The 24,428-nt window shown below is 40.1% G+C and overlaps 1 protein-coding gene across 1 annotated transcript in view; it reads right to left on the bottom strand.

Moving 5' to 3' along the window:
* schip1 (schwannomin interacting protein 1) overlaps window positions 1-24,428 on the bottom strand; it is a 259,688-nt gene that overhangs the window by 150,216 nt on the left and 85,044 nt on the right. The window contains 3 exon segments of the mRNA XM_034700416.1: window positions 20,991-21,126; window positions 22,334-22,399; window positions 22,601-22,665. Of these exon segments, the coding sequence (XP_034556307.1) occupies window positions 20,991-21,126; window positions 22,334-22,399; window positions 22,601-22,665 (267 nt within the window).

Raw genomic sequence — 24,428 nt, 5'->3', positions numbered from 1 at the left:
TTGAGAAGCAAGATTGGATTTGATTTCGAGATACATTGTCTAATAGCACATTGCAAAAAAGCTTGACCCCCTGTAGAGGAACACTGCTTGGTTCCAGGATTGCATTGCTGTGTGTTGTGTTTCACCCCTTTGCTCAGCATCCGGACTGGTTTCTGGACAATCAAATATCACAAAAACCATGAGAGGACTACACCTCCAAGACTACAAAATAAAAAAGACAGAAAACTTTGGTTTATTGTGGTTCATTGAATTTATAAAATTAAGTGTTGTGGAAAACTGCAAGATCAACAAAGCTTTTACTGCGATATCATTAAGTACAATGAACAGTTCTTTTACATATAACATAATTATATAAGAAAGTGATGTTTGCAAAGTTTAATCTGAAGAGAAAGTATTCCAGAACAAGTGTTTTACTTATTTCTTATTGTTACAAAGCTGTCAAAATTTTGTCACCAGAGAAATTCCTCCTTTGATAAGAGAGATGCATCTAAAGTCAGCATAAATCAGTCATGATTTGAACACACTTGACTCAAACAGGATGTCCTTAATGATGCGATTCCATCAGATCTCAGTATCTATTTCCCCGAACAGACACTCCTGCTGCTCATGTTTGTACCACCAAACACTCCTTACACCCTTGACTGCAGTAATACATCACATCAACTCCTGTTCTACAAATTAGCGTCTGCTTAGTCATTTGTCATTTAATTACAGCTGTTGACTGAAATATGGTCGCTGTGTCTACTATTCTCCCTTCACTTACTGAACAAGATGGATCTGTACTGAGAACCCAACACAGCTGGGTTGAATAAGGGCTTCTGTGCTGCATTATGCATGCACAGAGCGTTCCTACTTTCCAAATGGTACTTGTAAGAGCAGAGTATTGAATTTGTAAAAGTCTCCAAAACATATGCAAATAAAGATTGGTGGTATAGAAGTGTATTAGATATATATTGTGATTGATGTTGTGTGATTTGAATACATTTCCCGCACACCAGAAAGGCTCTGGTCATTTCCATATTCCGGCCTTTATGGCAGGGAGACAGCTGCCTACCGGAGAATGGAAATCACCCAATGAAATATTTATCCACCGTGAAGAGCAAAGCAGCTGGTTAGCACAGAGAAAGAGATGATAAATTAATTTAACACAAATGAAGAACAGAAAGAAACCTGTAGCAGTGGTTTTTGGCAAGACTTCACTTTCTAAAGCTACAATTTTTTAAGATAACTTGAACTGGAAAACTTCCCAATCTCCAAACTAGTTAGCCTCTCCTTGCTTGTACCTGCTGAACTTTCTACCTTTGCTATTCCCTAGTGAGATCTGCTTACTACAAAGTGCTGAACATGCCTTCATCCTAATAGTGAAGTGATCTTCTTTCTCAGCAAAACCTCACTTTTCCCCTGCAGGAGTGTGAAGACAGTGAAGAGTGGTACAGTATTAACAGAATTCCTGGAAAGACTTTTCTCGCTGTCTTCTCCAACATCCTATCACACAGAGCTCACTGCTTTTTTTCTCTCTCCGTCTTTCTAGTTTCCTGAAGGTTCGTGAACTCGGAGAATAACTGGTTTTGAGACGGAGGAGCTCTACGCGAGAGGGAAAGGTGTTGTCATATCAAAGCTGCCAGATATTCTCTGTTTGCTCTGAATTCATCGTGAATATGCAGGCGTTGTAGTCTGGGACTGTACGACTGCTGTCATTCAGTTTACAACAAGGGTATACAGTCATCTCAGTTTGCAACAACATGTTTCATATTACCGAAAACACAAACAAACACTTCCTGAATACAAATTTAAGTTGACTGAATTCTGATGAATATATTAAACTCAGAAAACAGTTTATAAAGTATACCCTGCTGAAAGTTTTGCAGGTTTACACAACAATAATCCTAGTTGAAGGTTATACTATTCTGAAGAGTTGTTGATCCAACTTTATGGCAATTTGCAGACTTTAGCTTGGGTATGTTGTCATACTTTATCCATTCCATTTATTTAATTTACATTTTCCAGAGTTTAATTTATATGCTAAGAGAGGGTTCCGCCATTGTGTGTCGTTTTGAAGAGGAAAGGCTTGATGGTGAAACTGAATGGTCAGTCAAGGATTAAACTGTAAAATGTGCAGAAATATACTGGACTAAAGCTGTGAAGAAAAGAGTCTTTCACAGATGTATTTTCTTTTTAAGTTGTCACCATTAGCCTTAAAGGGGTAACTAGGTTATTTGAAGTGGGGCTGTATGAGGAACTTATCAATAGTACATGTATTTGCCACAGGGGATCCTGATCAGTTCAGACCCTTAGCTGAGAAATTGTCCAGAAAACCTGCACAAGAGCTAGGCTATTATCCGCCGCAGATGGGGTCAGTCCTATCCCATAATTTAGCTAATTTTAAGAAAGTCTGACCCAAACACTGATGTCTGTGTATGCAATACAAAGACATTTATCAGCACTTGACTTTGCTGTCAGGAAGCCTATTTGTTTTAGCACTATTCGTGGACGCAAAACAAACGTGTTCTTCCTCCTTCAGGGCACTAGAGAGAAAAAAAGAACCATACCTTTAAAACAACTAAGGAAGTTCAGGTTTGGTTTGATGTTGTCTACCCTTGGAAAGAGAGCTGATATAATTTCCTTTTGCTGATCTTGTTGTTTATATTTACGTAAGTACTTTTTTTCTTATCTTATCCTAAAAGCTCATTGGAAGAGCTAATAACAAAAAAGGTCTTGATCAAAGTCCATTGAGGTCAGTGTGCTCATTTTCTGCTTCTCTCACGAGTGTAGGTAACCTATGAAAGAAGCAAGGCACTTTCCAGTTGCAGCAGACAGTTGTTCACAAATGAGTCTGATCCTGCTCAAAGTTTCTGACTGTTACAAGGACATTTTATCTTAAAGGTGACATATCATGCAAAATCGACTTTTTTCCCTGGCATGTCTACAAACCCTCCCAAAATGAAAAAAATCCATTCTGCCCCTGTTCTGATTTCTCCACCTTTCTATACATGTGTGCTGAAACGAGCCGTTTCAGTTTTCAGTGTTTTTCATACGTCACAACGACATCCGGTCTGTAACGGAAGCCAGAGCTCGGAGCTTGTTCAGCCCATAGACTGTATAAAATACAACTCAACTCCTCCTCCGTTATTCATTACCTGCACACAGGTGTGCTAACAAGGAGCTTAGGAGGGAGAGCCGAGGCCACATCCATTTCCTGAGGGGGCATGGTCAGAGAGCTCATTCTCATTTAAAGGCGCAGACACAGAAAACAGCCTGTTCTGAGCAGAGCTGAAAAAGGGGGGTTTTCAGGCATGTCAAAAATCTGATTTCAAAGTGTTTTTTTGAGCATAAACGTCAAAGACATGTTTTGGGGACCTCTTAGACCAATACAATTTGATGAAAAAGAGCATAATATGTCACCTTTAAGGATTTTTGCCTAGTGCCTAAATGTTCGCTCATGATTCATGCTCTATGTCACTAAGGAGAACAGTCTTCACTCACTGTTTATGTACAGTATCATGAGATAACTCATGCTGTAATTTGGAGGTCTGTAAATAAATAAAAATGGTTTGCCTGTTAGATTGATCCAACTCAAGGTAAACTAAATGAAACATATTTTCTGCCTTTTCTATATTTCTGTGTCTTGTTGAAAAAGTATATATGTTTTCAACATGTCTCGAAGTCTCTCCTTTCTCTCACCCCAACATGACCCCTCTTTTGCTGCCTAATCCCTAAAACGCCATGACATGATGCATAAAATCAAACCCTGCATACCTGGAGAAATGTTCCAACTCTTTATAATTGCCATATTTTCTTTTGCGCCTACATTTCCCACTTTTGACACACTAGCATCAGTGTGCTCTCTCCGAGTATTTTGTCAATGACGGGTTGTAGCCTGTACGTTTCCTGTGAAGTCTCCCCTGCGACAGGCAGGTGCAGCTTTCCACCGTAGCTTCTGATCTTCCTGGTGGCTCTCATGATGATACTTATACTCACCCCTGTTTCATCTCTACACATCTTACAACTCGGCTATTTCACTTGTATTTTTTTTTCTTTTTACTACTGCCTGGTAAAACTGTTTAAACACAAACTTCTGCTTGCTCACCTGCCCTTTCTGTTCGGGGTTAAATAAGGAGGCTGAAGCATTACTCTTTACAGTAATATCAGCAGAGTGCAGGGACGTGTTCTGTCTGGTGGTGGTGGTGGTGGTGATGATAAGGACGAAACAGCTGATATCAGTTTACTGAGCTAATGAGGCATGAAGGAGCTCACACCTCCAAATCTCCCTCATTCCCTCAGTCTGCTTTAAAACTCTCTCAGTATATCGCACCATCACCTGCCTGCATCATTTAAAACACATTAGAGCTTTCAATTTAAAGCTAACTCATTGGTAAAAGCTTACTCATTGGTTACCGCAGTGCTTCAATTAGTACTGATGTAACAAAGTCACCTTAAAATGTAACTGTTTCATTGTTAAGATACTTGTAGTTAATATGCCTCTGTGCTCTTTTGTGTATATTTTAATTTCCCACAATGTCATTATGTCACTCCCAACCTCTTAATGTGTTGATTCATCTGACTGATAAAGAAAAACACCTGTTTAAGATTGATTGATGCTAGCATAAAATTACAGCAAGTTAAGCTAACTTGCGCACTGTAGGTTTATTTTAGTGTGAAGGAATAGGGGTCAGAATTAACAAGAAGGTTATTTTGTTTTTTGGGTTGAGTGAGCACAGTCATTGTATATTGCATACTGATTATTCAAGTTCATGCTTTCTATTTTAACCGTTGCCATTTTTACACAACTCCCCCAAAACAAGCGAGTGCCCCTGTATTTGACCGATTTACAACACATACAATTTCATCCCCCTCTTTATTGTATTCTTTTGTAAAGACAATGTTTTAATGTCTGTCACAACTCCTAAATGGGGAAAACCAAGCGGCAACCTCCGGTCTAAAAATATGAGTCCAATGCAGAAGTGCTAAAAACTGCAGTTCATCAAGGATCCGCTTGAGGCTGGCTCCGGAAGTAAATAAACATGTTTACAGCCTGGTACAAAAGACGAGTGTAGGCTGGATAACTCATTTCTCAAACGGCACACGCTGTGAGGTGGTGAATGTTTTTCTAACGCGGCAATTTGGAAGCTCAAACTCCGCCACTTTACGTCATACTGGCTCCACAGCAGCAATATGGTTGCCGCCGAGGATTGGCCTCAAACAGCTCTTCAGATACAGATGTGTGACGTCACGGATCCTGCGTCCATATTTTATACAGTCTATGTGGAAAACTTGTTTTCAGAGTGATTGCTTCTAGCTTAAAGTTATGGTAAGCTATAGTAACATATGTGATCTTTATAAGTATTTGTTGGAGCTGGAGTGATGGGTAGAATTAACAAGGTTCTGTTTCATTATTCGTTATGACTTACTGTGTATGTTTACAATGAATATACCTTATTCCAAGCACACTGTTGTAACACTTTCATCCTTTGTATGACTCCGCAATAAGAGAGGTAGATGTCTATTGTTTGGCTAAGTGTTTGTCCAAATCCTTACCTTTATATTTATTTTTGTGTATTTTTATTTCCCACACTGTACTCTGTATGTAACAACCACTTAATGTATTGATTTTGTTTGAATTTCACAGAAAATTAATTTTTTTCTATTTATATACGTAAGTGATTGCTACTAGCTTAAAGTTACTGCCAACTTAGCTAACAGGCATTCTGGTGTATTTTATTCTTTTTTTTGTAGTGCCTGCAAGTGGTAAAATTAATATAGAGGTTATATTTCATTATGTAATTAGTGGGTAGAGTTGCAATTATGTCTTGCAAATTTGTAAAAGTGTAGAGAAAGTTAGACAAGAGAGGGCTTTGACTTTGTATTTTGTGAGAGGTCAGGTGTTTACTTCTTGATAACTCACTATCTCTGTTTTAAGGAGCGCTTGTGTGATGATAATACTGTAGAATGATTTTGTGCTGCTTTTTATTGGCTGATATTCTCTTTATCTGCTCCCTTATCATTCCAAACACACAGACATCATTACCAGGACGGATTTTCTGGGTGAGAGAGTTGGGTTAAAGAGAGAGGGAGAGAAAAAAGGGGAGGGGGAAAGGGAGCAAAAGAGGAAGCCTCTTTTTCATCTTTTCATTAATCACAAATCAGTATATTTCTCTCCGGAGACCAGACCACTCAGAGGGAAGGAGAATAGGCTCCTTCTTCCCTCTTTTTATCTCCCTTCTGTTCAATACATACCCCTCCCTTCTTACTTCGTATTCCCTGGGTTTTCTCCATTTTCTAAATGCCAAACCAATAAAGCGAGAAACAGAATTCCCTTTTCCTCTGTCTATCCCTCTCAACAGACTGCCTGTTCAGTATTTCAATAAAAATCCCAGCTTAGATGGTCATGTCTGACAGAGCAGGCAAACTCCTCAAACCCATACAGACACATACACAACAATTGGAGTTGCATGTATGCTGCTGTCTAATACATTTCCAGAGTTGGTTTGGTGTTACCTACTGTTCCACGCCTCAGCAGACTCTGTGACTATTAGTGGGATCTCATAGGGCTGAATAGGCAGTGGGATTGTTCAAGCTGAATAACAACAGAGGGGTCAAAAAACAAGGCAAAAAAAATCACAGAAAAGGAACTGGAGAAGGCTGAAGTTTTGACAAGATATATAATAACAAAGCCAGTGTGAAATCAAAGACAGAAATACTTCAAGGGGTAAAGAGATAAATAGCAATAATGAATTCAATCAATAACTCTCTTCACTAAGCAAGGGAAGACTTAATGCTCCATTTCATGTGTACATAAATGGACAAATGTGTCAATTCATGAGCGCAATAAGCACATATTGTAGCTTGATGTGCAACATAAACTGCATTCTGCCATGCTCAAAAGTGCTCAAAAGAATGTGAGCATAAAACGAAAGCATGAGCAACCCACTGGTAGCAGATTTCAAACCTTTATTTAAGATTTACCCACAAGCAACGGAGCCTCTCCGGGGACATGAATGGCAAAAAGATAGGAATCTTTTGCAAGATCCTGAGAAACTTTTGTTAGATCCCTACAAATATTTTTATAGTATCTTTTTTTTGATATCTCACCGTGTAGATAATCTCTGTACACTTAAACCGTCACTATGAATGGAGTCCAATGTAAGCTGTCATGCTCAGGGGGCTCATATTGCATACATCAGGTTGTAGCTCGCTGTCTATCTTACTACAGTTGGAAAGAGGTGTTGTTTTTGAAAGCAGTTTTCCTACTAATTAATTCACCCAGGAAGGTTAAAACTGTGAATTTATTTCAAACTTTACTCGAAGTTGTCCTCTTTTGATGATCCTTGTGCCTGTGACCTAAAGAAGGAACGAAGAACTTGTGCAAGATCTTGCAAAACTTTATCAAAAACTTGCTGAAGCTTCTTTGGATGTTGAAAACTTTTTGCGGGATAAACAACACTTTATTTCTATGTGTTATTTTGGAGGCTCTGTACTAATCTTCATCTCCTAAAACCATTTTTGCTTTAATATTTCATGTTGCTTTGGAAAGAAATATCAACAGAAAACCCTCTTCTCAGTGCCCATCTGTGATCAGTCATTTATGTGCACTGCAGGGTTTAATAGCAGTAGTTTCCACACTGCAGCACTAGCCTGTAAGTCATAAGTGCAGGGACTAAAGCTATGTTCACGCACAAAAAGACAATAACACATCTTCTTTTTCCTCGTTTGAATACTGCAGAAAAAGTAGCAAAACTTTGCACCCACATGTGCACCTGCACACTGCAGTGAACTATTTCCAGCTCACCTATAAAGAGTTCAGATTATTAAACATTCTGGGTTTAGTATTTCGGTTCCCCACCTTCAGCTCCAGTAGAAGTGAAGCAGTAAGGACATGCAGGGAGCAGAGAGGATAATGATCCTGCTGATAATGGAGGAGTGGAATCTGGTAAATGAGGCTGCATATGCACAGTGCTGCAGGCTGTTCTTTTGCACCCAGTGTCAGTCTCACACACACACACACACACACACACACACACACACACACACACACACACACACACACACACACACACACACACACACACACACACACACCTCTCAGCTCTTGAGGTATACAGTATGTGCAAAATCTTGTCACATAAAAATTGATAGCACCACACCTTCACCTACCTCTTTAATTATTATGTGCCTGTACAGTATGTGTCTGAATGCTGCACCTCATATGTGAGGCTGAGAGCATGACCGCTGACGAATCCCACATTAATAAAACATTGTCATCACTAGCATGGGTAATAGGAAGGAAGGGCTTCTTTCACAGGCACAAGAGGTGTTTTCCTCCTCTATCTTAACATGATATATTCAAACAATCCAGTGATAACATGATATTTACAGAGGCAGAGTAAATGAGCTACAGCAAAGCTTTGGTGGTTGAATGTTGGAATCACCTACAACATGGCGTTATAGATTTCATGTTTTCAGACATCAAACTGTTGAATGAGGGAGAATATTACCTGGAAAATTTACAGAAGAAAAAAATACTGGCATCAAATCAAAACAACCCAAATACCACTGAGCACATTACAAACCTTCTATAACTGTTGTAGCAATTTTTTTTTCATAATCAAATTTCTACCAAGTGCAACAACTATCGCTTTAGCAATTTACAGACGGCAAAAGAAGCCAAACATAGTTTGGATTCAATGTTTAAGATAAGTTTCCAAATGTTGCAAAATGTGAAATCCACCAAGGTGATGCATAATTTTACCAGCCGATTCAAAGTGATAAAAAAAAGTTTCACTCATGTACGAAAGTTTAAAAGAAAACAGAAAAACACCAGAATGGATTTCTGCTCTCGGTTTGAAGGTCCACCTCTTTTCCCTTCTTTTCTTCACCCACATCTCATTCCGAAAATTAAAAGAAATATGTGCCCCTACTCCTTAAATATATAGAACTTGACTGTCTGAATGTGCAGAGAACTGAAGTATAGTTAATCCTCATCTTATCTCCCATCAGTGAATTGTGTCCAGAATCCATCAACTCAATGATCCACTTATAGTTCTTACAGAAGTCTTGCATGGGCTGTCCTCTGGATAAAGATCCATACTCTGCAGAATGTGTCTAATGTGGCCTTGATTACCTCTCCAAAGCCCCAATCAATAGATTCCAGAGCTGAGATGATCTGTAATTGTCTCAATCTGCTGCTCCTCATATCGCCGCTGTCCCCAATCAGACATTAATGATCAATTATGGTCGTGTTGCTGGGCAAGTAGAGATCAATGTGGTAATGTGGTGGTGGCGGTTGTGGGGTTCAAGGAAAGAGAGGGAGAGAAAGGCACTCTTGGTATGAGTGAAAGAAAGGGAGATTGGATAAGAAGGGGCAAGGAGAAAAATAAAAGTAGAAATTAGCTGCACATTTTTCTGCTTTAATGCTCAGGCATTTTCACACCAAAAACTGTTCTGTCATTTCTTGGTTCATTACTTTCCCTAAAGGAGTTTCTCTGATGGAAACCAATTACTGGCGTACAATCTCAGCTAAGGAGTGCCATCTATTCTCAGTAAGTCCCAGTTTCACTGTAAATAGTGAGTCACATGCTTTTTTCACACATGCACAAAACTCCTACAATTTTTCCAGAATTTTCAGGGCGAGCTATGTGGACTTTTTCTTCTCACCCCTAGTAAGATCTCAATGTGACGTCGGGGATGATCAGATGTGAGAACACGGTAAGAAATTATCAGGACAGTTTACTTAGCAGATGGGTGATGACGTTTATATCATGTTTATATCAAGAGTAAACCCATAAGAGAGACATGTAACAGGATGAATGGCTCAGAGCTCTGGAAATTGCAGGAGTGCATATCTTAAAGAGACTGCAGATGCAACGCTCTGACTTACCACAGCAATATGGACCCAAGAAGAAACACATTTATTTAGTATAAATTGCAAATAAAAGATTAAATGCTAATTAGATAACAACAGCATGATGCAGATCTGTCAAAAATAAAATAGCATGCCTCTGCCAGCAGACAAAAGTCAAGTTTTGAAATGCATGCTTTTTAATCCGAGGTCTGATTGATAGTTTCTGATGCATCCTAGGCAAGTTGGCTTTCAAGATACAGCTTCAAGTGAATTTGTGGCTCAAGACTTTATCTTTAATGTCATGGGAATATGGAAAAGGTATTGACAATTTGTATGTTCCCTTCGGCCATAGGTCATTTGTGACACCTACCTTGAATTTGCATCATGCCACTGTCCCTCTTTATATATCTTCATGTGAAAAACTCAGTTCAATCTGGTCTTAACACACAGTATAGCACATCATACAGTCATTTGGTTTTATCAAGTTAAATTATTTATATGCTGAAAGGAGACTTAATTAAAGGTTAATAGGGGTATCATTAGGCTTTGTCACGGTGGAACATCCCTCTAAACGTCAGTGCAGCCATTTGTGGTTTGTCTTATTACTCATTCACCCAGAAGGCTTGTGTCCAGCACTACTTATGCTAAGCAGATTTCACTCTAACCATCTATGTCTTTATCCACTTTCTCCTTTCCTGTGTTTTCTGGCAACAGAAATGGTCTTACGTGTCAAGCGAATAAGCTATAAAACTGCACTTAAAAAAAAGGAAATTTTATTAATAGAAGGCGGGCTGGAAAAACCCAGCAGCTTGTTCACGAGTCTGACGTCATCCTGAAGCACTTTAATATTTAATTGAAGTGTCGTGAAATTAAAAGACTCAAGGAGAAGAGGCAGAGGATGGAAGAAGGAAGAGAGACAGTAAAAGAAAAAAGGGAGAAATAAGGCACTGAAATACAAGACAGCAGCTCACCTCTCCTTTTAATTACAAATATGTTGATAGTGTGTTATTATCTCTGAAAGAGGAGGCCCTTGACGTGCATTATCAGAGAGAGAGAGAAGTGGGTGTTTGCTCACTGAGGGTCCTCAACATAACAACATGAAGAGTCCCTGATGTTTTAAACTTATGGACAGATTTTGTGTTTCGGCACACACAGTGCCTTTTTAATCCAGATTGATATTGATGCAAAGAAGGAGAGAGATGTCCTCCAGAGGAAAGCTCGGATCCATTTTGACCCTGTGTTTTTTTATTGGACTGGGACTACTCCCTTTTCTGTTTGAATAGTGTGTCCCAACGAAGCAGAACAGTGACCCCCTGTGGATTCTATCAGATAATACAGATGCAACATGACGTCAGTCTGAAGCAAAGGCTGCTGTCAGTTGTAAACAAGATGACTGAAATAGGGCAGTTGCCAATGAAGGATAATGTCTCTATCAAAGTCATGTGTAGGACATATTTTGATCAAAATGCTTTATTGTAATTCCTAGATTTCATCATGGGTCAATGATTTCTATAACTTGTTAATCTTCTTTTTCATCCCTATATTTTTGTGTATTTTATCCTTACATTTTAATGTCTTGTACAGCACTTTGTAAAATTTTCAGAAGTGCTGTAAAGAAAAACTTTTTGTATTTTGTAATATTATTACACATTTTGGTACCACTTTAACTAGCTCTTCTTTGTGCTTCTAGATGAAATAAAGTGCTCCGAGGCTTCAACTAATTGAGACTCAGTGAGCATTTAGTTCCGCCTACATCCTTTCAAACACACACACATACCCACACATCATGACCAGCATGTCACATAGACATAATGTGTATTCCACCCCTCAGAGAGTGTATGACATGACATGTCCCAGGTGTGAAAGGGCCCGTGTTGGACTTGACGGCCGCTGGCAGGTGATTAGCAGAGAGTCAAACCTCACTGCCCCCCCATCAGACATTATTACACTGAACGCTTCGTCTGTCTAATACATAATTATAAAAGTCATCTGAATGTCCTTCACATGTCTGGAGGGGGTTAAAGCGTTTATTAAGAAACTTAGAGCTGGAGTGCACAGATCGTGAAGGCTAATATTGTTTTAACTCTATGTGGTGAGAAATTCTGCAGCTTCTACATCTAGACTCCGTCCACATAAAGTGGGGATGGAGCGGTGAGAGGTCACTAATGATTCTGTCAATCAATACCTTGGTTTGCGTGTCACAGCAGTTGCCTTACATCCCCGCCAGGCCTGTCACTCTGCCCTGCCCACCTCAGACGGAGCAGACCTCAGACCCAGCACACCCACATCTGCACAGCTAACAGTCAGCACATCTTGTCCAGGTGAGAGTTTATGACAAGAAGGTTTTTGTCAATTTAATGTGCAGCCTACATTACCAGTGTCACTCCCAACGAGTGAAAAAGGGCTCACACCTGTGTGTTGGCTGCCTCTTCAATCAATTTGCACCTAATGAATAAAGAAAGATGATTAAACACGTGAACTAATTCAGGGGAATCATCGTCTGACCTCGGCTTCCTGCATTGTCCCTGGTATTACAGTAACAGGATTGTAAAAGCATTGGCTGAAGTTACACCCATCCTCCAGTGTATGAAGAGACTAGCGGGGGTTAGCATTAATTTCCAAAGCCTTATGTTGCATTTGCATAATTACCATAAATCATCACAGGGATGTTCTGGTCCACAGTGGAAGATGAGCAGTGGGAAGGGCTGCTGGGAAATGGCACTGCTTTGAGGGGTTACAGTGTGCAGTGGACCACTGACTTGATAGCTGCCATTGTAATGAGTTAGAATAAACTAATGGTTTTGTATCAAGTGCAAGAGCAGTTTTCATGTCATATGCAATAAAACTGTTCATATCATGTGAAACAATACATGACAGTTTATATTAAAGGCAATTATACATTACTTTTTGTATCATATGCAATGTTCCTCTTGGTGTCATGTGCAACAAACTTTTCATATCAAGAGCAATAAAACAGGACCTCTTGTATAATGATTGTAGTTTTCATGTCATATGCAATAATGCTTTTCATATCATGTGGAGTAGGACTTCTCATATGTGCAATAATATAAGAATGTTTACATCAAAGGCTGCAATACATGACATTGCGTACTATGTGCAATAATACATTACTTTTCATAGCATGTGCAATGTTACTTTTTTGTATCATGTGCAATAATACATGATTTTTCATATCATGTGCAGTTTAACTTTTAATACAATGTGCAATTACACAAGAATGTCTAAATTAAAGGCAGAAATACACAAGTTTTTGTATCATGTGCAATAATACATATTAATGTAGCATGTGCACTAATACATGAATTTTCATATAATGTGCAATGTCACTTTTTGTATCATGTGCAATAATACATGACTCTTTATATATGTGCAGTTTAACTTTTGCATTATGTGCAATAAAACATGTCTGCGGCAATAATACCCAATGATTTATATCATGTGCAGTAACCTTGTTTTTTTGGGGGAGGTTACTGTTTGATTTTGGGTTGTATTGTTTTTATACTATTTATACTTTTTAACATTGAGACATATTCAATTATACTGATCAATCCATTTCGCTTTTAACACCATGTGCAACTTTACTTTCACTATCATGTGCAATAGCACTACTTTTTAAGTATACACGCATGGCCAAAGATTTTGAGAATGACACAAATATTACATTTTCACAAAGTCTGCTGCTTCAGGGTTTTTAGGTGTTTTTGTCAGAAGTTTCTATGGTATAATGAAATACAATTAGAAGCATTTCATAAGTATCAAAAGCTTTTATTGAGAATTACACAGAATTCATGCAATAAGTCAATATTTGCAGTGTTGACCCTTCTTTTTCAAGACCTCTGCAATTCTCCCTGGCATGCTGTCAATCAACCTCTGGACCAAATCCTGACTGATGGCAGTCCATTCTTGCATAATCAATGCTTGGAGTTTGTCAGAATTTGTGGATTTTTGATTGTCCACCCGCCTCTTGAGTATTGACCACAAGTTCTCAATGGGATTAAGATCTGGGGAGTTTCCTGGCCAAGGGCCCAAAATCTTAATGTTTTGTTCCCCGAGCCATTTTGTTATGACTTTTGCTTTATGGCAAGGTGCTCCATCATGCTGGAAAAGGCATTCTTCATCACCAAACTGCCCTTGGATGGTTGGGAGAAGTTGCTCTCGGAGGACGTTCTGGTACCATTCTTTATTCATGGCTGTGTTTTTAGGTAAGATTGTGAGAGAGCCCACTCCCTTGACCGAAAAGCAACCCCACACATGAATGGTCTCAGGATGCTTCACTGTTGGCAAGAGACAGGACTGATGGTAGCGCTCACCTCGTCTTCTCCGAACAAGCCTTCCTCCAGATGCCCCAAACAATCGGAAAGGGGATTCTTCAGAGAAAATTACTTTACCCCAGTCCTCAGCAGTCCAGTCCCTGTACCTTCTGCAGAATATCAGTCTGTCCCTGATGTTTTTACTGGAGAGAAGTGGCTTCTTTGCTGCCCTCCTTGACACCAGGCCTTCCTCCAAAAGTCTTCGCCTCACTGTGCGTGCAGATGCATTCACACCTGCCTGCTGCAATTCCTGAGCAAGCTCTGCACTGGTGGTGGACCGATCCCGCAGTTGTAACACCTTCAGGAGACGGTCCTGGCGCTTGCTGGACTTTCTTGGGCGCCCTGGAGCCTGTTTGGCAACAATTGAACCTCTCTCCTTGAAGTTCTTGATAATTCGATAGACGGTTGACTGAGGTGCAATCTTACTCGCTGCTATAAACTTCCCTGTTAGGCCCTTTTTGTGCAATGCAATGAAGGCTGCACGTGTTTCCTTGCAGGTAACCATGGCTAACAGATGAGGAACAATGGTGTCATGCACCATCTTCCTTTTAAAGTGTCCAGTCACTTAATCATGACAGATTGATCGCCAGCCTTGTCCTCATCAACACCCACACCTGTGTTAATGTGTGTGACACCTGTGTGTCATTGAAATTATGTTAGCTGGTCCTTTTGTGGCAGGGCTGAAATGCAGTGGAAATGTGTTTTTGGTGATAAAGTTCATTTTCAAGGCAAAGAGGGACTTTGCAATTAATTGCAGTTGAGCTGATCACTCCTCATAACATTCTGGAGTATATGCAAATTGCCATTACAAAAACTGAAACAGCAGACTTTGTGAAAATTAATAGTTGTCATTCTCAAAACTTCTGGCCATGACTATAGTTACATTTAATGATAAATGCTATTTTACCTTAATTATACTGTGCAATTACTTTTTAACTTCCTGAACATATCACTGCCAAGAATACAATCAACAATGTGATTACTTTTGTACTTTGTTTACTGTGTTACTCAGCTTATCACACTTGTATTTGTATGAATTTCCTCCAGGACTAATCAAGTTGTATCTGATGTTTTGACTATGAAGGTGCACACTCAAAAGTTCACTGAAAATAAAAGAAAACTTTCAAGTTCAACTTCACAATGTGATAAATGCATTTAGTTTGTTTCTTTGCAGATATAAACGAATGGATACTTGTATTACAATAGGCCCACTTTAATACAAAACACTTCTGTGAATGAAATCGAAATTTAATGTGAAACACTTTTTTTAAGTCCCAAGTGGGAATCATGTTTTGTGATTAGTGGAACAGGAGGGATCATGAATATTTTTGGATTTAAAAGTAATATGAGACATTCACAGTTTTGGGCATCACTGCTCTACACTGACTGTACCATCTAAGACCTAGAAGCAGTCACTGCATTGTATATATATTTTATATGTCATGTCCACAAGGGGAAATTGGTTTCTTATACATTTTTAAAACTACTGCAATAATAATGATCTTTTACTGAACTACGTTGATGTTTACTACGCTTCAGATTTTTAGATTTGCTTTGTGGTTTCTCTCTTCCTCTTTTACCTGACATGACTTTTGATTCATTTCTGTGGTGGTTTTGCCCCGATAAAAGCTCAAACAAAGACAATAACCAGGCAGAAAAAGGGTTTTTCTTTCCCCTGGTTGACTAAATGAAGATTGGTGAGCTGCCTTTGTCCACCTATCAGTGGCCATGAGGTTAATTTAGAGTAAATAGAAACAGAATGGGGGCACAATGAGCCCCAGGGAGACTCATTCATACAATAACAATGCTCAGGCCTTAGTGTAATAACCATTCTACTGGGGTGATACAATATGTGACCTTTCCTGCCTTTTCCCATCTAAAGTAATGAAAGGTTGGGTTGTACTGTGAATAAAAAAGACGGCAAGGATTCAAATTATGGGAGCTCAGTGACGGGGCGACTATTTGCACTCTGCATTGGATTAAATTGGTGAAAATGAATGTGAGGGGTTAAATGCTCTGACACAGGGTACAGTGTGTGCTGACTGCTGGCTTAGTAATCTGCTGAAGCTCTAATGCTTTTGTGTAATGATGAATTTGAGTCAGGCATAAAAAGTCAGTGGGTTATTTCGGGAGAACTCGCGATGGACCTCAAAGCTAACCTGCAGACCTGCAGACCTGCAGCACTGCTGAATGTTTCTTATCTCAGCCGGGTCTCCATACTGTATATACCTGCACTGTACATAAATAGGACACATACAGTTACTTCAAAAAAATCCCCCAAACTTTGCCTAACCTCTTTTATCTCTCCTGCCAGGCTTCTGAAGCCGTTTCTGCAGCTGTGTGACCTGATAAAGCCAAGAGAACAGCAGGTGGGTGAAACAGAGACTGAGAGCCAGAACGTGTGTGAGAGAGAGAGAAGCATAAAGAAGGAGATGAGAAGAAGAGAAATGCATTAAATATAAAAGGCAAAAGGAAAGAATAAACCATGACCTCACAGAAAAATATGGGCAGTAAGTAGAGGGTAACATAAAGGAGCAGTGATGGAGAGGGCAGAAAAGGGGAATTGTGACAGCTGGCAGACGAGGGAAAGCAGTGCTGCTCTGCTCGGCCCGGTCTCAGAGCACCTTGGCAGGCCAGATGGACTAACCTGCCCCTGTGTGCCCTTCACCAGCCAAAACACATACACACACACACATTTGCATATTTTTGTGTCTTTATCATACACTTGTTAAAATGACAAGGTACCAGACATTAAGTTTTTACCCATTATTATGCACAATTAGAGGCCATAATACACCTTAAAGGAAAAAAAACACCTCCAAGCAAGACCATTTTCGACATGTGCAAAATTAAAGATAAGCACAGTGATTTTTAGATTTGTTGAGTTGTGCTCATCAATAATAATAGGCCTGAAGAGCTAAATAAATAAACAAATAAGAAGTAATCATATATAATACTGTGATACAGGATCGCCCTCTAGTGTTAAACTTGTTCTACTACATAAAAAAAATCTCATTTCAGCACCACAGCAGTGGACAGCTCCCACAGCAGAAATGCTGACAACAAATTCGCAAAGCTGAGAGGCAAAAACTGGACTTTTGTTTTCTGAAATTTAGCATTTAAACAGCTTAATATGTTAACAATTTCCAAAACAAATATTCTGTGGGTTCAGATCTTCTTTGGATGCTTGTTCTGTCCTCATTTCTCAAGTAATTTAGTGCCAATCCTGCTAGAAAAACACGCAACCCGTCCCCAAACAGTATTGATTGATGTCTGGTTATAAAAAGACATCTATCATCTAGACAGTCTGAAATTAAAGCCGTACTGGTCTGTGGCTGTGTGTCTCTCCCTGTGTTTGCTCCCTCTCCCCTGTGTGTGTGTGTGTGTGTGTGTGTGTGTGTGTGTGTGTGTGTGTGTGTGTGTGTGTGTGTGTGTGTGTGTGTGTGTGTGCATGTGTGTGTATTCAAAGGTGGCCAGGGAGGAGGGGTTGTTGAGTGTTGACGCTGTACAGTATTATGAAACAATAAAATTCAGACAGCTGATTCATATCTGGGCATAAAAGCCAGAGTTTTGTTAGGTCCCTTTTTAATGAAACCTATAATTTCTGCCTCCCTCTTTACTGTTGCTATGGAGTGGAGGGATCGATCATAAAGAGAGATATCCAGAGCTGCTCTATTTGGCGGGGACGACATGGAAATGATTGAGCTGAGTTACAGCATGACAGATCATTTAAACAATACAGAGTCACATCCCAACTAAGTCTGTACAAGAATATTACCCTCATCACTCTGAAAAACACACAACACACAGCTGGGAGAATATCACAAGATTTTTCATGACACCAGCACTGAAAAATATTAAGAGTGTCAGAGAAATTGCAGAGAGAATGAAGCAAAACACTTTTATTTGTTTTGGGTTGTCCCTTATTTAGTGTTTACCAGAGCTAAAGTAATGTATGGAAAATGTCAGGGTTTAAACTTCCACTTCGTATTTTATCTGGAAAAAAATGCAATGACTGAAGATAGAAATACCTTAGGTTGAGGGTATGGGTTTAATAGAGATTTATGAAACATGGTAGTGTCAATGACCTGGGGTGTGTTCAGAGGGGATACAAGGGGTGGAATTAGCCCCTCTTGAAATATAATTGGCCACCCTTGGTGGCACCCCAGAATCCTAAGCCATTTGCCTTGTTACAGGTGGGACTTAAAGTAAGTTAAAATCCAGATTTGGGAGGAGTTAGCTGAGAGTTTATTAGTTAATTTAAATAAAACACATTTATCTTGTTAGTGAATTGTGACTTTGGAGAAACACCTTCTATTTGAGTCCTTTAAGAATCAAGCTTAGAAGCCTGGTGTGTTCTCACTCTGCAGTGTTTCTATTTTAAGTCAAAAAAAGACTGAATATGCCAGCTGTATGACACTTAATTGATAGATGTCAGTTCCCCAGTTCTGCCACCCCAACCTGAAAAGTCTGGACACACCCCTGTCATTGATGTCACCTACTGGAGTTCTGTAAGTTCTACTTGCAGTCGCCTGGTTTACCAAACTTTTGGTCGACCTAGCAAGAGGCAACGAGGCGGAGTTGAGGTTGGCCTTTAACCTCCTGGAAAACAGCTGCAATGTGCCTGCCTGTCAGTCAAGCCAGCCACGCCCCTAATTGTACCCAATGATGCAAAACTTGTAGCCTTAATATCTTTAAAAAAATTACAAAAACTCATTACACTATGATTGAATGGAGAACATTTTTGCACCAGGAAGTAAACGTGTTATTTCTGCTCTAAAAATTGACATTTCAGCATGGATGTTAATGGGGTTTCCTTGGTTTTTGGTGCCTGCCTCGAGTGGACATTCAGGGGAACTGCAGTTTGTAGCAATTCCACATTGGTTTTATTTTCATCAATTTGAGGTTGCCACTTGGTAACTTATTAAACAAAATTTACACAATGTCAACCTTTCTCTTCCATTTTGTAACTCAACAAAATCAAAAGAATAAGTGAGCGGTGGATTGAAGACATATTACCAATAAGACTAGATGTAGCTATAAAGGTGTTTGTAAGGGAATTTACAGCATCTTGCTTTGTGTCCTTTTATTGTTTTGTATTCCCTCTTCTTTCTCAATTAATATTTATGTGTCGGAAACAATGCATACAATATTTTATAATCTCTAATGATTGTATGAAATGCGCAAAATAAAAGAAACATACAAAGACGAATTTTCTTGCTTATAGACACTCCAAGAAGAAGAGACAATACCCACACACCGACACATATGCTGTAGTGTCACGCAGCGACACTTTGTCAAAGACTGATGTTATAGGCACAAAGGTTACAAATTCAATCACTTTGGAGATGGAGGCTACATCACTGTGTCTCCTCCTGTGTGTGTGCATGGATTGAGAAATTATTGCTGGGTCGACAGAAACCAAACTGTTAGAAATTCAAACAAGACTGGAGCTGTCACATCCCACATCCCACAAATGCATCGCTTTACAGAAAAGACAATCACGAAAGAGAGAGAGAGAGAGAGAGAGAGAGAGAGAGAGAGAGAGAGAGAGAGAGAGAGAGAGAGAGAGAGAGAGAGAGAGAGAGAGAGAGAGAGAGAAAAAGGGACAAAGGGACAAAGTATAAGAGTGTGTGAAGCAAGACAGAGTTAAGAAAATATAGCAGACTGTGCCGATCAATCAGGTGAAAAAAGCAACATGAAGTCATACGAGAAGAGAAACTGAGTCTCCGTTTCCCCACAGAGGACGGCGGATCTACAGCGTCAGCACATTCAACCGGTGAACCAACATCTGTTTTTCATCTTCCTTTCCTCGCTGCTGCTCTCCTCTATCTCCAGTGACCTTAGGGAGCTAATACTCACACACACACACCAAACCACACACGCCCTCTCTCTCTGTGATGATCATCTGGCCTGAGAGTCACTGAGCTAAGCATTTTTCTTGCCTTCCCAAAGGAGCTGAAACACAACCAATATTTACTATCAGTGTGTGTAAAGAGTATAGAATTCTTGATGGCTTTATCCACAACCTTTACTGGCCTGAAAAAGTATCCACAAGCTGCTCACATCACAAGTTATTGTAAAACGAACAACTCTGATGAGAGTACGCTCTGAATTCCCTTCACTGTAAAACCCCTCTGACCTGCTTTTTATCCGCCAGAATCCAAATCAAACAGTCTTCTTCTGTGTAAAAGCTTTTCTCTGTAGCAATTGAGCGGACAAGTACCACCTAAGTGCGCTCATACACACGACTCTCTCAGCCGTCTCGGAGATTTAACCCTGCCTGTTGACTCCAGGCTCGGAGATTAGCAGAGAAGTGTACACACACTTGCTATTCAAGCCAGGAGGCTGCAGGAGACGTCAGGATTGAATTATAATGACCAGAACAGACGCAGTGAGGAAAATCCAGGGGATTTATTGTGGTCTGGTTAAATGAAAGGAGGACGTGCTGAATGAGAATGACTCTTCCACTGATTTCAATGCTCAGTGTGATGTGTGAGAGAGTGTGTGGATGTCAGAGCAAGAGAAAACTGCAAACTGAAGAAATAGCTGAGAAATATTGCCCCCTTCTGGACAAGAATTGGACAACAAGCACTGTTAAATGTCCTCCAAGTGCAGCAGGACAACACTCAAAAAACACATAAAAATCTAAGTGTAAACAACACAGTAATAACAAAAGCCTGTCAATTAAAAGCCTTACTAAGGATAACACGTGTGCTTGTGTTCATTATGTTCAACAGACAAAGCGAAGACAAACATCCAACACAGCATTTTCTGAATGCATGTCATCCAGAATGAACATATATGTTGGCACGACTTACCGGGGTGCTGCCATCTGAGAGGGTCGTCATGCTGATTGACATGCTCATCTTGTCAGAGGAAGAGAGGGAAGGCGGGGAGGGGCTCCTCTTCTCCGCTTCCTGTCTCTGAAGGAAGTCACGCCAGGCACGCTGGATGCTGCATGCAGAGATAAAGAGACCGTGTAGAGACACGGGCACAGAGGATGATTCAAAGTTTTTAGAGATGATGCAATTCATAAATGCTGAGAGTTGAAGCTGAATTTTTTTTTTAAAGTTAAAAGGCACAGCTCAGGTGTTAAATCACTTGACTCATGTGCAGAGGATTTGGTCCTTGAAAGGTTCAATTCTGCCCCATGTTTTGACCTTCTCTGTCCAAGTTTCCTGCGCTATCAACTGTCCTATCCTCTCAAACAGGGCAATAAAAGCCTAAATAAAAAACCCAGAAAGGTTTATTCCATTTATGTAGAGGTCAATGTACAGTGAGCAGGTTGTCATAGTGGAATGGGAGCATGACAGGGTGAGCTTGACAGTCGTGCCTCAACCTGAAGAGATTCCTCCACTAGCACAACCCAGTGTAATTACTGGCCATGTAATTACTCTTATTACATGGCGAGACACTTACAATTCTGGAACACTGACTGAACACTGCACGGTGATGCAGTGGTCAGCGCTGTTACCTCACCATGCATGAGTTCTCTGCGGCTTTCTCCCACAGTTCAAAAACATGCATGTCAGTTTGATTGGTGACTCTTTAATTTTTAGGTGTGAGTATGTGCATGTTAGCCCTATGATGGACTAGCGACCTGACAAGGGTGTATCCCACCTCTCGCCCAATGACAGCAGGGATAGGCTCCAGCATTCCAATGAGTGTTTACCTCATGCACCATCTTTGATATCTTAGATTTCTGCATCTTAGCCTATATTTTTTCGGTGTACTTTTCTCTCCTTCCCTTTTCTCTGCCTATTTTTTCGCTTTCTTGATTTTCCAACCAACATTGAATCAACCAGACCCCTTGATATGATGATATGATGGCAGTTAGAGCATCAGAGTCTGTGATTGGAGCTGCATCCCTAGCAACAGGTTGATCTTCATAATGGTGTGCTATTTAGAAATAATAGAGCGTTGATTGAGTATCAACCAAACTGGCTTATGTTTCATATGAATCACTTTAGGACAATAACCTAAATGATAATGATCTAATGATACTCCTCATTCTCAGGTTTGAAGTACTGGCCTAGAGGTAGGCCCTCAAATTTAAATACCAAATGACCGGAGAGTCAGTTTTCTATTTTTTACCAAATAAATTATGTGATTTAAATGTCCACGATCACTCTGTTTTAGTTGTAAATTAAAATATACTCACATCAACACCTTGGTCTCATTTGGCGGCATGTTGATGTTGTTGTCCAGGTCCATGGTCAGATGATCACTGAGCAAGGGGAAAAAGGGAAATGTGTATCCAAGGCATTCAGAGGAGACACCAGTCCAATTTCAGTCTGGTTTATCTTTAATTAAACAGCCATGTTTTGGTCCCATCTGCAGGGAAATTGGCTTTTACAGCTGCACAAGACACAGTTGCACATTCTGTGTATCTGTTGTCATTACAGTGTGTGTGCGTGTGTAAACACACCTCTGCAGCTGGAAACCTCCATCATCAACATGCTTGAAGCCACTCTGGAGGCTCTTCAGCTGCTCCTGCAAAGACAAAAGACAAAGACACAGAAATAAGAAACATTGTGTTTAAGACATGAGACAAAAAGAGGGAGAGGAATTTGCAGCAGGAAGAGATCCCTTCAGCGTGTGTCTGTGTGTGAGTGAATATGAATGAATGTTTAGCAGACGTGTGATCATCGTGTGCCGGGCTCAGGGACCCCTGCAGCAAGTGGTTTGGCAGCATTTTGGCTCTGTTAGACATTTTCTTGTGAAGTAAGTGAAGTGAGCTTTGGAGGAACTCTGCCAAATTGCTTGTTCAGCGTTTTCCAGGCATTTGGCCCAGAAGCAGAGAAAGAGAGAGGGGGGGGGGGGGTAGGAGAGTTTAACACAAAAAAGGAGCGATAGAGCCGGACATTATTCATGAAGTACAGCACAGTTGTTGTACAGATGTGGCCGACACATTGGGAGATTAGGGCGATGAAACTTTCCCTTAAACGACTTTTAACGCCGCTCCCCGCCTGCTGCTCTCCTCCCCTCGGCTCCTTCCTCCTGCTTTAATAGTGCTGTGTAATGAGGACAGGCCTGCCTCTACATAATTGAGCAGACTAATTCAATTACAAGGGAGCAACAAAGTTTAAGTGGAGCAGTTTCTTCCTGATGAGCCAAGAGGGTCACATCAGGGCACTGAGCAGCTACAGGCTAATGTCACAGAGTGTGTATATGTGTGTGTGTTTTACAGTAAAACCTGCACCTTTAGTTGATTTTTTGTTTGATTGCACCATTACCGCATAATGAAGTATGCATGAAAGAATATATTGCATCTATTAGATAGCAGATTGGCCTATAAAGGGAGTCACACCTGGAAATGTATTACATCTATTAGATGCACTGAGGAAATATGACTGTACTGCAGTGTTTACTCTGCGTTTCAGCTGTTTAATATTCATCATATAGCGATATATATGCTGCACCATTAATAACTATGAAAGGGTCTCAGAAAGTGCCTTTTGAAGTTTAAATAGGCACATATATGCATATGTTTCTAGTGAAAGCAGTGTCTTGGTGAATTGTTCTCACAGGAGTGGATGCCCAAACACAACAACATCAAATCCTCTCCTAATAACAGGTCTTTGCTGTTTGAGTGAGTGTCCACTTTGACTGTGGCAGGCCGGCAGGCAATGTTTTTCTCATTACTCTCCCTCCCAGAAGGAATAAAAAGCTCATTACACAGAATCAAGGACTTTGACTAGTGATCAATGGTTGCTTTAAGGAGCTGTTTTTCATCTCTTACTGTCTGTTTGTCTTTCCATCTAAAATTCCCTCCAATAAAAAGAGAATTTATGAGAGCAGAACCGCAGCTAAGTCGGATTCTGTTGCAACCAAAACTTCCAAAACTTTCTCCTGCTTTGAGAGTCAATGTCACCTCAGCCTTTCCAAATCCGCCTTAATGCGATCCTAAACAGAAAGCTGTCTCTCTCTCACAGAGGCAGTCACTTTCACTTTCACACACACGCACACACACGCACATACAATTCCAGTCAGACACATTTATACAGACTCTAAAAAGTGCCATCTGGGAGTGTGGAGACAGAAGAAAGACAAATAGGAGAAAAAGTTAGACATAAAGAAAGAAGAGTTAACTTAAAGTTCCTGTTAGGAACTTTGTTTGTGTGGATTTTGGCGCCCCCTGTGGACAAAGTTGATCTCTTACATCTTTGCTAATTTTGTCCTATACATGTTTAAGTTGTGTTTTTTGACAAAAACTCTCATTCTGCTTTCTTTTAACAGTTGAATGTATCACTCAT

Source organism: Notolabrus celidotus, chromosome 14 (assembly GCF_009762535.1).
Source record: "Notolabrus celidotus isolate fNotCel1 chromosome 14, fNotCel1.pri, whole genome shotgun sequence".
Lineage (NCBI taxonomy): Eukaryota > Metazoa > Chordata > Actinopteri > Labriformes > Labridae > Notolabrus > Notolabrus celidotus.
Note: the sequence above shows the minus strand (reverse complement) of the source record. Positions and strands in the feature narration are given on the sequence as shown.